At 42.8% G+C, this 13,691-nt stretch overlaps 1 protein-coding gene and 1 pseudogene across 1 annotated transcript in view; one reads left to right on the forward strand and one right to left on the reverse strand.

Annotated features, from left to right (window-relative positions):
• Scd5 (stearoyl-CoA desaturase 5) overlaps positions 1-13,691 on the forward strand; it is a 150,863-nt gene that overhangs the window by 82,836 nt on the left and 54,336 nt on the right. The window contains exon 2 of the mRNA XM_047566717.1: positions 6,516-6,646. Within this exon, the coding sequence (XP_047422673.1) occupies positions 6,516-6,646 (131 nt within the window). The remainder of the gene's footprint in view (positions 1-6,515; positions 6,647-13,691) is intronic.
• LOC124994794 (60S ribosomal protein L31-like) lies at positions 468-5,696 on the reverse strand (annotated as a pseudogene).

Raw genomic sequence — 13,691 nt, forward strand, 5'->3', positions numbered from 1 at the left:
TCAAATTAATAATCCTAACCCTCTGATTAAGTTATAGTTCTTATAATCTAATCATGTCACCCCTGAATGTTCCCACATCAACATAGGAACTTTTGGGGACACCTCATATCCACTGTGCTAGTGGGGGAAAGTGGTCAGATGCAAGCTTTTTAAAAATTAATCAAATTCCTGTTTCCAGTCTCAGGGTTTTGTAGCTACTTGTTCCTCTGCCTGACTCTTACTTCTTCCCATCTTGCTTGGGTAACTCCTCATCCTTAGGGTGTGGGAAGTGCCTCTGCAAACCCTTCTCTGGTTCCCAAACTAACTTATTCCCCTTTTAATCTCTTGCCTATTACTTCTCTCCCTTCCTTCCTTCCTTCCTTCCTTCCTTCCTTCCTTCCTTCCTTCCTTCCTTCCTTCCTTCTTTCCTTCCTTCCTTCCTCTTTCTTTTATTTTTCAGTTTTATAACTTTATTTGAAAATCACCTGTTAATTCTCATCTACATTGACTGTCTGTAGATTTTTTAACGTGGTAACAGGGACATAGGTTACCAAAGTACAGAGCTCTTCTGGTGAATCTTCATCCTCACGTCTTCTGAACATTGCACATGAATTCAATATGGGACATTCCTTATTCCTTTGGCCCATTTGACTTTATTAAGCCTGGTATCAAGGCACACATCTGGAGTTCCATCTCCTTCATGGCAAATTTCCGGATCCCTTTCTGTGCCGGAAGAGCACACCTCCTGAAGCCCACTCCACATATGCCTTGTGAGTATTGATAGTGTATTCCCAGCGCCGACCGCGTTGATAACAGAACGGCCCTTCTTCTCACCACCCCTCTTGGAGCCATTCTGCCCTAATTTCTAATTATATAGCAGTTAATTTACCTTGCAAACCGCTGTTAACTCCAGGAGGAAAGGGACCATGTTGGTGTAGCTCTCATGCACACCCGGCTCTGAGCTAAGGGACTGGTACCTGCTAGGAGCTCAGTAAATGTGCCATGAAATCCTGGGTTGCCTGCTGCTCATGTTTATGTCCAGCTGAGGCTGAACCAGGTGCAGAACCATGGTGAAGGTATTGTTGGTGGGAGAGTAAACATGTGAGCTTGTAAAGGCAGATGGTGAAACAAGGGCTTTGACCTTCAGCTTTTGTTTTGAGCTGACTAGAAGGAAGTGATGTGCTCATGCTCCTCCTGCTAGAATGCCGGCATCCTCCAGGGGTCAGTGATCAACAGGTTTGTTCAGAGCATGGGCTCTTCCTGCCTGAGATTGTGTCCTGTCTCTATCACTTGAGTATAGTTTCCTTCATCTGCATAATAGAGATCTTGATGTTACCTACTCTTCAGACTTGTGGTGAGTATTAAATGAGCTACTATATATAACTTATCGCAGGGCCAGTCACATCAAGAGTTCTCAGTTAATGGGAGTTATTATTTATTAATTCTCACTCTAATGCTAGAGAGACATGGATTTTAAGTGAGGATTAGAGAGCTCTCATAATTGCTTCCTTCTGTCTAGCATCTGGCTCTTGAAGGGTCTGTCTATCTCTCCCTCCTTCCAGGTTCAGAGCTTAGGGAGCTTTAATTTTTGGTTTCTATCACCTCTCTAGAAATATTCTCTGCTGTATAGTATGGGGGGGGTCACTAACAATTATTTTACCAATATTACACCAAACAGGAGAAGCTGGATAGATGGGAGACTCTGGCTTCCACTGAGAAAGCTCAAAGAACTGTAGATTCTCCCTCTCCTGATGGATGCTGGGGCTTAGGTTTATGATCCCATTGTGGGTATTGAGATATTTCTGCTTCAGAATCTTGGGTCTTGGTGGATTCAGGCATAGGCCTAGGATCAGATAGAGACTCTTCTTGGCAACAGTGGGAGATTATAGGGTCCATGCTATGAGATGAGTGTCTGTTGGTGGCAGGTTCCAGGCAAATTGTCAGGTTTTGTCTGTTTTATTTTGTCTATTTAATTTCACATTGAGAAATAATATGCATAATAAAAAGTCCACTAGGAATTCAGTAATAATTTGGTTTTTTTTTAAATGGTTTTATTGAGTTATATAATTCATATACTGTGTAATTCACCTGCTTGAAATGTACACTTTTTGATTTTCCATTAGGTCCACAGAATCGGGCAAGTATCATCAAAATCAGTTTTAAAACATTTTTGTCACGTCTCACTGATGAAACCCTCTAGCTGTCACTCCCCTCTCTTCTTACTTCCATCCCACCAGCACCATGCAACAGCAGTCTGCTTTCTGTACCTATAGATGGCAAATTCTTCTGCAACCAGAATTTAAAGATGCACTCTCCTTGCCTGAAGGCAAGGCTCCTGCATAAGTCTTGTATTAGTTCTCATTGCAAAGCAGATTACTTCCACATTTAGCAGTTTGTTTTAAGTTTGTTTTAAAACAAAAATACATCTCCTTTATCACAGTTCTTTGGGGGCAGGAATCCAGGCATGGCTTAGCAGGGGCCCTGCCTCAGGGTATTGCAAGAGTGTCGCCCAGGGCTGCAGTCTCATTTGAAGGCTCACTGGGGGAGGAATCTGCTTCTAAGCTCACTCACATTGTTGTAGGCAGGATCTGGTTCCTTGTGGACTGTGAGACTGAGGACCTCATGTTATAGTTTAGATATGAGGTGTCCCCCAAAAGCTCATGCGTGAGACAATGTAAGAAGGTTCATAGGTGAAATGATTAGATGATGAGAGTTATAACCCAATCAGTGAATTAATCCCTTGGTAGGGATTAACTGGGTGGTAATGATAGGCAGGTAGAGTGTGGCAGGAGTGGGTGGGTCGCTGAGGTTGTGCCTTTGAGGTGTATGTTTTGTCCCTCTCTGCTTCCTTATGTCATGTCCTAAGTTGCTTTTCTCTGCCATTTATTTCTGCCATGATGTTGTGCCTCACCTTGGGCCCATAGCAACAGAGTCAGACTTCTATGAACTGAGATCTCTGAAATTGTGAACCCCAAATAAACTTTTCCTCCTCTGAAATTGTTCTTGTCAGGTCTTTTAGTCACAGCAGTGGAAAAAAAAAAAAAAAAAAAAAAAAAAAAAACTGACTAAAACACTTCATTTCCTTGCTGGATATTGTTTGGAGGATCCCCCCAATTTCTTGCTGTGTGGGCCTTACTTCATCACAAACAGCCTGATAGAATCTGTTAGCAAGTGTTTTGTAACCTAATCATGGAACCGACCTTCCCTCAATGTTGCTATATTCCTTTGGTAAGAAGCAAGTTACTAAAGAAGAGGGAATAATAACACAAGGCCATGAATCCCAGGAGGTGAGAACAGTGAGGCCGTGTTGGAAGCTGCCTGCCACAAGCCTGTCCTGCTGACCTCCCTGGAGTTCTCTAGGCTACTCAACATCTTTTTAATGCATTTCTCTTTTTGTCTGAGTTGACCACAACCCATGACTTGTTTGCATCCAGGAGACTGTACTTGTTTGTTGGTGTTTAGTCATCCTGTGATTCTGGTTTCTATTATTTTAATACCTTTCTGTGTGAGGCACAGCTAGTTGGTAAAGTTTTTGATGTTGCTCATTCCTCCTTTTTTGTTTTCAAAGTTATCAGTTCTGTGTCTGACTCTTTTATCGTCTCAAAGACAGCTAGCCAGCACTTATCAGAAAATTTGTTTGAATGTTAATCTCTATAAAGACCATAGAAGAGAAGAACAGAGACTTAGCCCCATCAAAATAGGAACACTGAGTCCTGTTAGAGGGACAGTCTGTAAATCCTCAGGTCAGTTTGGGGTTTTTGTGGTTTATCCTCATTTGGGTCATGATCAGAGGGTTGCTTTCCTTCCAAGAGTGTTTGTAAGATTTAAGCCTCAAAAATCCAAACTAGTTTAAATAAAGAAAAGAGAGTTTGTGGATTATGGTAGCTCAGAGAAATACTAGGGAGATTCACAAGATCAAAGAAGAACTGCAGAGCTCCTGGGCCTGCCATCAGTAGCTCAAGGCCAGTAGATCTCCCTTTGGCTCTCATGGACATCTCCGTCATTTTGTGTTTTCCCTCGTTAGCCTCATTCTTTACTATTGCAAACAAGACATCTTATCTCGGTGATATGTGACCTTTGGTTAACCCTGAATTGGGCCTTGAACCAGAAGAAAGAGGAACATTGGGTCAAGTATTTATCCTCATCATCAGGAAGATGGGGGTCAGGCCTGGATTGCATGAAGGACTGTGGAAAACCAACATCCACTACTGCCCAGTTCAGGCTTCAGTTTAAGCTCTTTGTCAATGTCTTGGGCATGGACAGATCATTCATATACATAACTCCTAAATTTTTGGAGGTTCCCAAAAGGACAAGATAATGCCACAGTCTGACTGGATGTGACTAGGAAATGTAGATTGGAGTGATTTATTTGGGGGCCATGTTTTTCATGGAGTCTTGGAATTAATTTGATCGTATGTAAGATCCAGTGTCTTCTTAGCCTACTGGCAAAATGGGGTCACATTGAATTTTTCCATTCTAGATTTTACTTGTCTCTTACTTGACAGCTGAAAAAAGTTATTAGCAGTGACACAAAGGCCATGGACGACATGGAAAATAGCGTCCATTTCATGGACTCCTGACCAAGGTTAAATTACAATAACTAAGGAGATAAGAGCTTTTTATTTGCTGCACTTTCTATGATTTGTGGGCACATTGTTTTTGTTTTTTGCTTTTTAACTTTTCAATAAAGGATGATTTGTGAAGTTCATGAAAACAATGTGTATTCAGGGACTCATTAATCTCAGGGATAAGGCCAGACCTTTTTAGAACCATATAAATATAGATTGACAGCAAGATTAGTCAGACATTTAACTTCTGGAAGAGGTAATGTTGTGCTCCTTTAAAATATGTATAGTTGATACTGAGGTTGCCCTAATAGTTCTTCCAGAGAAATGCTATGGTGTACTCCCTACATATGCATCTTGACCTGGGACTGTTCACAGCTGTTCTCACAGCTTAAGGCTTTTTTATTTATTTATTTTTATTTTTATTTTTTGCAAGTCATAGCTCACAGCCTAATGCTCACGGCTCACAGCCTGACGCTTTTTGTTAGGCAGTTCTTTATGGAGAGCACCGTCTATGTTAAGTACTTGAAGGAATCGTGTAGAGCCCCGTTCTTACGGTCTGGTTTAGAACTCTCCCTCCAATAAAGAAGCAACTCACTTTTACATTAGATTGAGATCCAATGTCAGAGACGACAGCAGGGTATGGGGAAAGGAAGATAAAACTTACTCGATGTCTCTCAGAAGCAAAGACTAGTATAGCAGTCAGGAACTCCCTTTTACAAACCCCATAGAGTTATAAGATAATCAAGTAAAATATTTAGCATTATGTGGGCACATTACTTTGCCATTACTATAGTAGTTACAATAATCTCAATGGTCATCATTTTTGGGCCCCTGTGCATCACTTTCTACCATGAACTCTACCTCCATTACCATCACCACTACCTCCACCTCCATCACCATCACCACCATCACTACCACCACTATTACCTCTACCACCAACACCACCTCTACTTCCATTACCATTAGAACCATCATTACCACAATTTCCACCACCACCTCCATCACTATTGCCACTACCATCTCTATCTCTACCACCACCATCTCCACCTCCATCAGCATTACAACCATCACCACCACTATCTCCACCACCTTTGCCACTGCCACCTCTGCCACCATCACCACCATTACCAGCAGCATTAGTGGTGACATGGGGGGTCTCAGGACAGAGGCATCAGAACAAGACTGACTTGAGTTTAGATGTGGGACCTACCAATCAACTTTTTAGAGATCCTGTTCCTCAACTATAAAATGAGTACAGAAACACCTGTGGTGAGGATCAGAGATGGTCTTATATTTAAGTGTGTGACAGCCAGCAAGCCCCCTTGTAGAAAACGTTCCCAGTGTGCCATCTTCCCACCTCAGGCCATCATGATAGTGTAAGTGAGGATCTCTAGGAGACAAGTCTTTCTGTTCCCGTGGTCAGGCTTATCCCTGTCCTCACTGGTCTTGAGTCAGACTTTATTGCTCTTAAGTCTGGCCCAACTTCCTTCAAACCAATGCCTGTGGTGCCTTGATAATAGGCATGCCCACTCAGAAATAGGCTTTTCACAAAACACTTTCCCTGGCATGGAAGCCAATGAGGAAGCAGCGTAGAGATCAGTCTCACTTACAGAGAGTGAGAATGGACACGTAGCCCTAGATCGCACATGTGTGCTCATGTGCTTGTGACTTTGCATCAAGGTCAGCAAGAAACAATAGCAAATAAAAGGCTTCTTTGATATAGAGGGGAAATGACATTTAAAACCTCCTGAAGTTAGGTCAAAGTTTCCTGAAGGAAGTTCTCTCTGCTTCTGTCTGGTACTGGAAAGCTACCAATCAATAAAAACTCTTCTCAAGTTACTAATTCTTCACCTTGCAGATTCCTCCCCTGGTGTCGTTTCACATGGGTTGCTATCCAGGAGGGGAAGAAACATGGGCATGTTGAAGGACTCTGTCAATTATTGACATTCTTCCTGCTGTGTCTTCCAGCCTACTTCTGCTTCCTCCTGACTGCTTTGGGTGTGACAGCTGGTGCCCATCGTTTGTGGAGCCACAGGTCCTACAAGGCCAAGCTGCCCCTGAGGATATTTCTGGCTGCTGCCAACTCCATGGCTTTCCAGGTAGGAAAGGAGAGTCTCTGCTGTGGGGTCCCAGTGCAGAAGGCAGTATGGGAGGAGGGGAAGGATGGGCTGACACTCCACCCTGGTCCTAGCTCAGTGCTCAGGCCCCGAGCACTCCCAGTCTGTCCCCCGCTCCCCCATTTAAAAAATCTCTTAGGTAAAAAAATCCTCTGGGGGTCCTGTGCCCCATGGCATACTACAAAAGAGGACAGGACACTCTTCCACTCAGAGTGCATGCTGGAAACATACCCTGAAGCCCTCAACCTTCATCCAACTCTAGCCAGGGGCCAAGTTCTGTGCTGTGCATGTTCTGTGTGTATTGCATTCAGTCCTCACAATAGCCTCATGAGCCAGATGAGGAAATTGAAGTTTAATGAAGTTAAAAAACTTGCCAAAATTATAGGGCTAAAATCCAAGGTAGGCAAGTGCAGGTCAATCTGACTCCATAGTCATTGCTCTTACAAATCAGTGTCCTGAGCTTAACCTACAAGGTCATGGTGGAAAGACTATTTGACCTGGCATTGGAAGACTTAGAGATTCTACTCTGATGGTTGCTAACTGCGATCATTCCTCATCTCCAGTTTATTCATCTGTAAAAATAAGAGTATGACTTCATTTGCAGGGTTGTTATGAAATCATTGGAAATTCCGGGGAGCTAGAACAGCATAAGAGGTCACCAGTGCACCAAGATTGGGTCCTATCCTTTAGGACAATTCAAGTCCTAGACTATTCTTCACCACCTTGGGCACTTTCTGAGCTGCTGGGATTTTGATTTGATCCACAGATCCTTCCACACCCCGATTCCTCACCTAATAATGCAGGCAATGTAGGTGGGAACAACTTGTTTTCAAAGTTTCTGCCCATATATGTGTGCAGATAATTCTAGGCTCCATTTATTTTCACCATTAGGAAGGAAAGGTGATTCCCAGTGCTGCCTCAGGGTCCAGGGAAATAGGCACCCTCCCAGCTGGCATGTCCACCTCTACATGGGCCTCCCTTCCCTAGAGGAGAGCCTGACCCTGGGTGTTTCTTTCAGTGCTCTTGTGGCTATGAATTCTCATCCCTGCTTTAGGGTCCCCTCTACAGTTTGAGCTTTCATAGAGCAAATGTGACTCAACCCAGGAGATCAGTCTGGGAAACACAATTGGTAATATGGATATATGCTGGTTAGAGAATTCAAGCCCAGTCAGAAATTAATCCAGTGTCCTAGGAAAGACACTACTACACACAAAGGAGCCCTTGGTCACTTCTTGGTTCCATGTTCTTCTGTGGACACAATGAACCGTGCTGCACTTTATTTTGAGTTCAACCATCATCTATTTCAATGTTGTATTCTGTTTATCATCACTAGAAACTCATTGACTTAGTTCTGTGATGCCATTCGGGACTTAACTCCATGTTGCCATTTATTTTGTTCAAATAGTTTATTATTTTTAGCCTCCAATTGCACATTCATGTAGTTATAAAACACCCCTATTCTTGGATTCTTTTTTCCCAAGATAAATAACTCGTGACTGAGAGCCTAACTCTCTGATTCTTCTTTTCCCAATGAAATTATTTGTTTATAACTTGATATTTGAAAACCTAATTTTCCTTAACCAAACATTACATAACAATATTGGGCTATGATTTTAATTTACTTGGGGAAGAAAATAGATGGTAGAGGGAGGTACTAAGGTCCTTGGCTCTGCCGTTTGCTAGATGTGCCATTTGCTCTGCTTTTATGCAAGTCTCAGGTTCTTTGTCTGCAAAGGGAGCATAACAGTATTTACCTCACAGGATGAAGTAATGAGAAAAAAAAGTATTAAGCTTCTACTAGCATTCAGTAAGTGTTGTTCTTCCTCTTGTGTTTTATGAGAATCTGCATACAATCTCATTTCTGCATTCTAAAAGCTATCATACAGAAAAAAAACTCATTGATGGCTAAAGAAATGAAAAAAAAATGGATAGCTTTAAAAAGTCTTTTTAGAAATCATCACATTCAGGGCTGGGGATATAGCTCAGTTGGTAGAGTGCTTGCCTCATAAGCACGAGGCCCTGGTTTCAAATCCCCAGTACACACACACACAAAAGAAATCATCACATTTGACTATGCACACTTCTTCAAGGTCACATTTGTGGTGTAGTTTTTTTTATTCACTCAACAGATATTTATTAGCACCTACTATGTGTCAGGTACTGGGTATAACAGTGAACAAATAGCATTCATGACCCTTATGGGGACTTTTTCATTTATTAGATATTAGAATTCCCAGAATTTTCCAGCAGACATTTTCAATGCTTTGTGGGTCTGGTGTTACATGACAATATCACTGAGACCTAAGCAAAATGTGTCTTTAAGGTAAGCATAGGGCTCACTTCCATAACAATGTATATTGGTATCCTTGGGAAAGAACAGTCAGTTTATATCACTTTATATCACTCAGGAGGAGAACAACCTGGAAAAATGGGGGAAAAAAATGCAGTGATCTGCCCATGAAGGGTATTGACCCCAAACTCCAACTTAATGCAGCCATTGACTTAGTTTCTCTTTGATGTTCCCCTGTATTTTTAAAGTGTCTCAAAGGTTCTCTCCCCACTTTCCCTCCATGAGAATGTCCATATCTTTGGCCAAAATGGTCAAGGCATGCTATAGTTATCTCTGAAGCTAGATGCTGCAAACAAAATCCTGATCACTAAGAACGATCTTAAGGGCTGGGGATATAGCTCAGTTGGTAGAGTGCTTACCTTGCAAGCACAAGGCCCTGGGTTCAATCCCCAGCACCACCAAAAAAAAAAAAAAAAAAATCTTAAAATTGGGACTTAAATGTTTGAAGCTCTCTTTTCTGTTTCTGCTGTAGAGGAGGGATGCATCTGGCAGGAAAAGTGGGGGCACTTTTAGTTTGAAAAGATGATGATGGCACAGGATTTCTAACAGGGAACCGTGAAAACCCTCTGGCCCCTCTACACCCTGCATTCTGCAACGACCCCTGGGTTCCTCTCTGGTCTGTTATCCTCCCTTTTTAATAAGATGCCAGTGAACCTAAAGACGGCTTGCAATTTCCTTATAATTTTATGCTAATCACATGTGGACCTGGACGAGGGATTTCTGCTGTTCAGGGGTCTCCAAGAGCTCAGTCTGCAGGAGCAGTCCTCAGGACTGGCTTTGTGCTCTTGTGTTGGCACACCCACCTCCCCTGGCTGCACTGAATCTCTTGTGAACCAAGACCAACCAAGGGCACCAGCTACATGCTTCATCCTCCTTACCGATAGCTCAGTTCCTCATCGGGTCATGAGACTTAAGATTTAGAGATGGAAGTGACCTTAGGGAATATAATCTAAATCCTCTTATTTTTACAGAGGGGTAAACAGGTAACCCAGAGAACATTAGAGACTTGTCAGTGGTGGATAGACTCAGACAGACACTCAGGTCTCCTAATCTTCAGGCTGGGGATCTTACGGCTCACACATGGAAGTTCATATATGATGTCCTAGAGTGCAATTTGTACACAACATATAGTTGAGTCAGTTTTTATTTCAATTCACTATAACCAGTTTCTATTTTGGGGGGGGATATGAACCCAGACCCTCATGCATGCTAAGCACATGCTCATTTGTGGAGCTACAGCCCCAGCTCAAGTCTCTATCTTTTAACTGTATACTTAGGTCATCACATTTAAAGTGACTACTGATACAATTGGATTAATATCTACCATGTTCCTGACTTCTATTTGTTACCCTTGTTCTCATTTCCTATTTCTGTCTTCTATACTTTTTCTGCACTTTGTGATTTTATTGTGCATTTGAATGATTCTGTTTTCTCTCTTCAATTATGCTTTTATTTTAAAAATTAGTGTTTTCCTAGAATATGTATTATACATTTAAAATTAATCCCAAGTCCACTTTCAAATAATACTATACCATAGAACACCTGCCTGGCATGCTTGAGGCCCTGGATTCAATCACCAGCACCTCAAAAAAATACTATACCACTTTACAGTAATGCAAGTACCAATTCATTCCTCCCCCTATCCCTTTATGCCATTTTTGCCATTGATTTTTACTTATTCTAGGCTATAATCACCAGATGAATTGCTGCTAGTATTATTTTTGGGCAAACTATTATGTTTTAGACCAGTTAAGAATAAAAAATGCGTTTCTATTTTACCTACATTTATCCTCTGATCCTCTTTCTTTATGTTGGTCTGATTTTCTGACCTAGATCATTTTCCTTATGTCTTTCCCATTGTCTTTGGTGTTCATAGAGACTTTTTATTGAGCTTTCATTTTTTTTCCATTGCAACCGCCCGGTAATGACCCAGGAGCTCTAATGATGTGGTAGTAAGGTGGGGGAAAGAGAAGCATTCTATAGGGGATCTGAATGTCCCTAAGAAGCCCATGAACCCCAGCCATGGCACTGCTGGCAGGTGGTAGAACCTTTAGGGGTTGGGACCTAGTGGAAGGAAGTTAGGCCTTGGGACTGTGCCCTCCTCTCATTTTTTGCTTCCTGGCTGCCATGAGGTAAACGGGCTTCTTCTGCCACAAGCTCCTGCCATGAGGTAATGTGCTGCCATGGTCCCACAGCAACAGAGCCAACTGCCCATGGACGGGAACTTCTGACACAGAGAGCCAAAAAATACATCTTCCCCCTATTACATTGATTTTCTCAAGTATTTTGTCATGGCCACAGAATGATGATTAACACAGAAAGCATTGTATGATTAGGTCTCAGTGTTTTAGTGTTCCTGAGTTGGTTATTTTCCTTCCCCTGGTGTAGTTAGGCTTTGGTAAAACTCCAGTTGGTTAGGCTCTGGTGAAGTGGTTTCTCTGAAGGACAGGCCTTGTTAAAGAGAATAGAAAGTTCTGGACAAAATTCAAAACAGTTGATTTTCTCCTCCTCCTGCAGGAGGTCTAGGGACATTTTTTAGAAATCACAGTGGGAACTGGGTAGGAATCCTGGAGGCACAATTCATGGAAAGTTTGGGTCCCCTACGACTGGGCACTCTCAGGGGCTTCAGCTTGTCCACACTGAGCCTCCGGCAATTCATCAGTTATAGTTTCAAATGCTCCAACCTGTACTGGCTCTATTTCTGGGCTTTGCTCCTGGGTGTCTGCTCCCCTCAAGATCTGGCCCTTCATGCTGCCTCTCTCTAGTTTGGGGTGCAACCATATGCCTTAAAATATTAATTCTCCAATAGATGTAAGAAGAGTTGTTGGCTTTCAGTTTGTCCAGCTTTTATACTGTGAATGTGGAGGCAATGGCTCGCAGCTCATTCTGTTAGGGTTACAGTGTGATTGTTAATGGAACAAACTTTACACATAACTGTGTTAAGTGAATCACAAAGTCATGGGTCTTGAGCTTTGGCAAGAATGTAATAATTACAACAAAAACAACAACAGAATAAAACAAGACAATCGTTGTGTGCTAACCACATACCAGCACTTCATTAGGTACTTTATATAGTCATCTGATAACACTCTACAAATTAGGTTTTCCTCATTTGATAGATGAGAAAACAGAAAGAAAAGATACTATGTGACCTATCCAAGGACATATGGATTTAAGTGACAGAGGGGGCTTCCAATGCCTGCTTCCTGTCCTGGCCTCATGCTTCTCAAAGCATCAGAGTATATTTTTATCCTTCTATTCTGTAAATATACTGTTAAACATTGTTGCAGGTACTGGAGAACGAGACAGATAAGGTCCCTGTCCTCAGGATGTGCATGTTACAGAGGGAGGAAGAGGAAATGAACACAAGCAAAGGAATAAACAGATGTGTTCAGAGAAAGAAGGTTATCAAGAGCTGAAATGCAGCTGTATGATGTAGTGAACGAGGGAGGTGGCTTCCTTAGAGAATTTTTTTTAGATGACTTTTTTGTCACTGTGACCTAAAGACCTGACAAGAACAATTTCAGAGGAGGAAAATTTTATTTGGGGTCTCATGGTGCAGAGGTCTCAGTCCATAGACAGCCAGCTCCATTGCTCTGGGCCCTTGGTGAAGCAGGACATCATGACAGAAGAGTGCGGTAGAGGAAAGCGGCTCAGGACATGGCACCAGAAAGCAGATAGACACACAGCTCCACTCTCCAGGGACAAAATATATACCCCAGAGGCATGCCCCAATGACCCACCTACTCCAACCACACCCTACCTGCCTGCAGTTACCACCAAGTTAATCCCTATCGGCGAATCAAGGCCCTGATTAGGTGACGCCTCTCATAACCCAATCATTTCACCTCTAAATTTCCTTCCATTGTCTCACACATGAACTGTGGGGGACACGTCATACCTAAACCATAACAAACATGATCAGAGAAGAACTGGCTGAGGAGGCGACCTTAGAGCTGAGACCAAAAGAGAGAACAATAGGGTAAGAGCATCCCAGATAGAAGGAGGAGCAAAAAGAAATCCCAGACAGGTATGGTGTGTTCAAGAAGCAGAAAGATGGCCAGTGTGACTGGTCCACTTGTGGGAGAAGATGACCATAGAAGAGGCCAGAGAGGAGGACAGGGGCCCCATCCATGTTGGGCTTTGTCAGGACAGCGTGGAGTATGGCTATTGGGCTAAATGCCCATTGTGCGGCACTGCAGGGTACTAGGCAGGGGAGTAGCATGACCTCGTGCATTTCATTGGCACTGGTGAGCCTCAGACCACAGTCCTGAGACCTGGGGATTTTCTGTGAGATTCAGGATCATAGGCCATCCCCCAAGGCTGGGTCTCTGTGGATTGTGCACATCAAAGAGGGAGACTTAACTTCCTTGCCATCAAGGAGGCCAGCGCCCCCAAGCACGATCTGGGTGTTAGCAGCAGCAGATAGTGGCAGTTGGTTAGAAGAGAACAAAACACTGGAGCACCCCGGAGGTGCAAGAATCCTTGACCCCATGTGGCTCTCTGTGCAGGTTTTAGCTGTCCCTTTAGAGATTCTGTTTCAGCATTTACCACCTGCCCTAACTATAAGCCTGAACTTCATATGTGTAGCTTTTTACCCACACAGCGGAAATGGTTTGCTCTCCTCCTTTTAAGGTGGGTGGATGTGGTGGGTGGATATTGTTTCCTTCTCCTGTA

Source organism: Sciurus carolinensis, chromosome 10 (assembly GCF_902686445.1).
Source record: "Sciurus carolinensis chromosome 10, mSciCar1.2, whole genome shotgun sequence".
Lineage (NCBI taxonomy): Eukaryota > Metazoa > Chordata > Mammalia > Rodentia > Sciuridae > Sciurus > Sciurus carolinensis.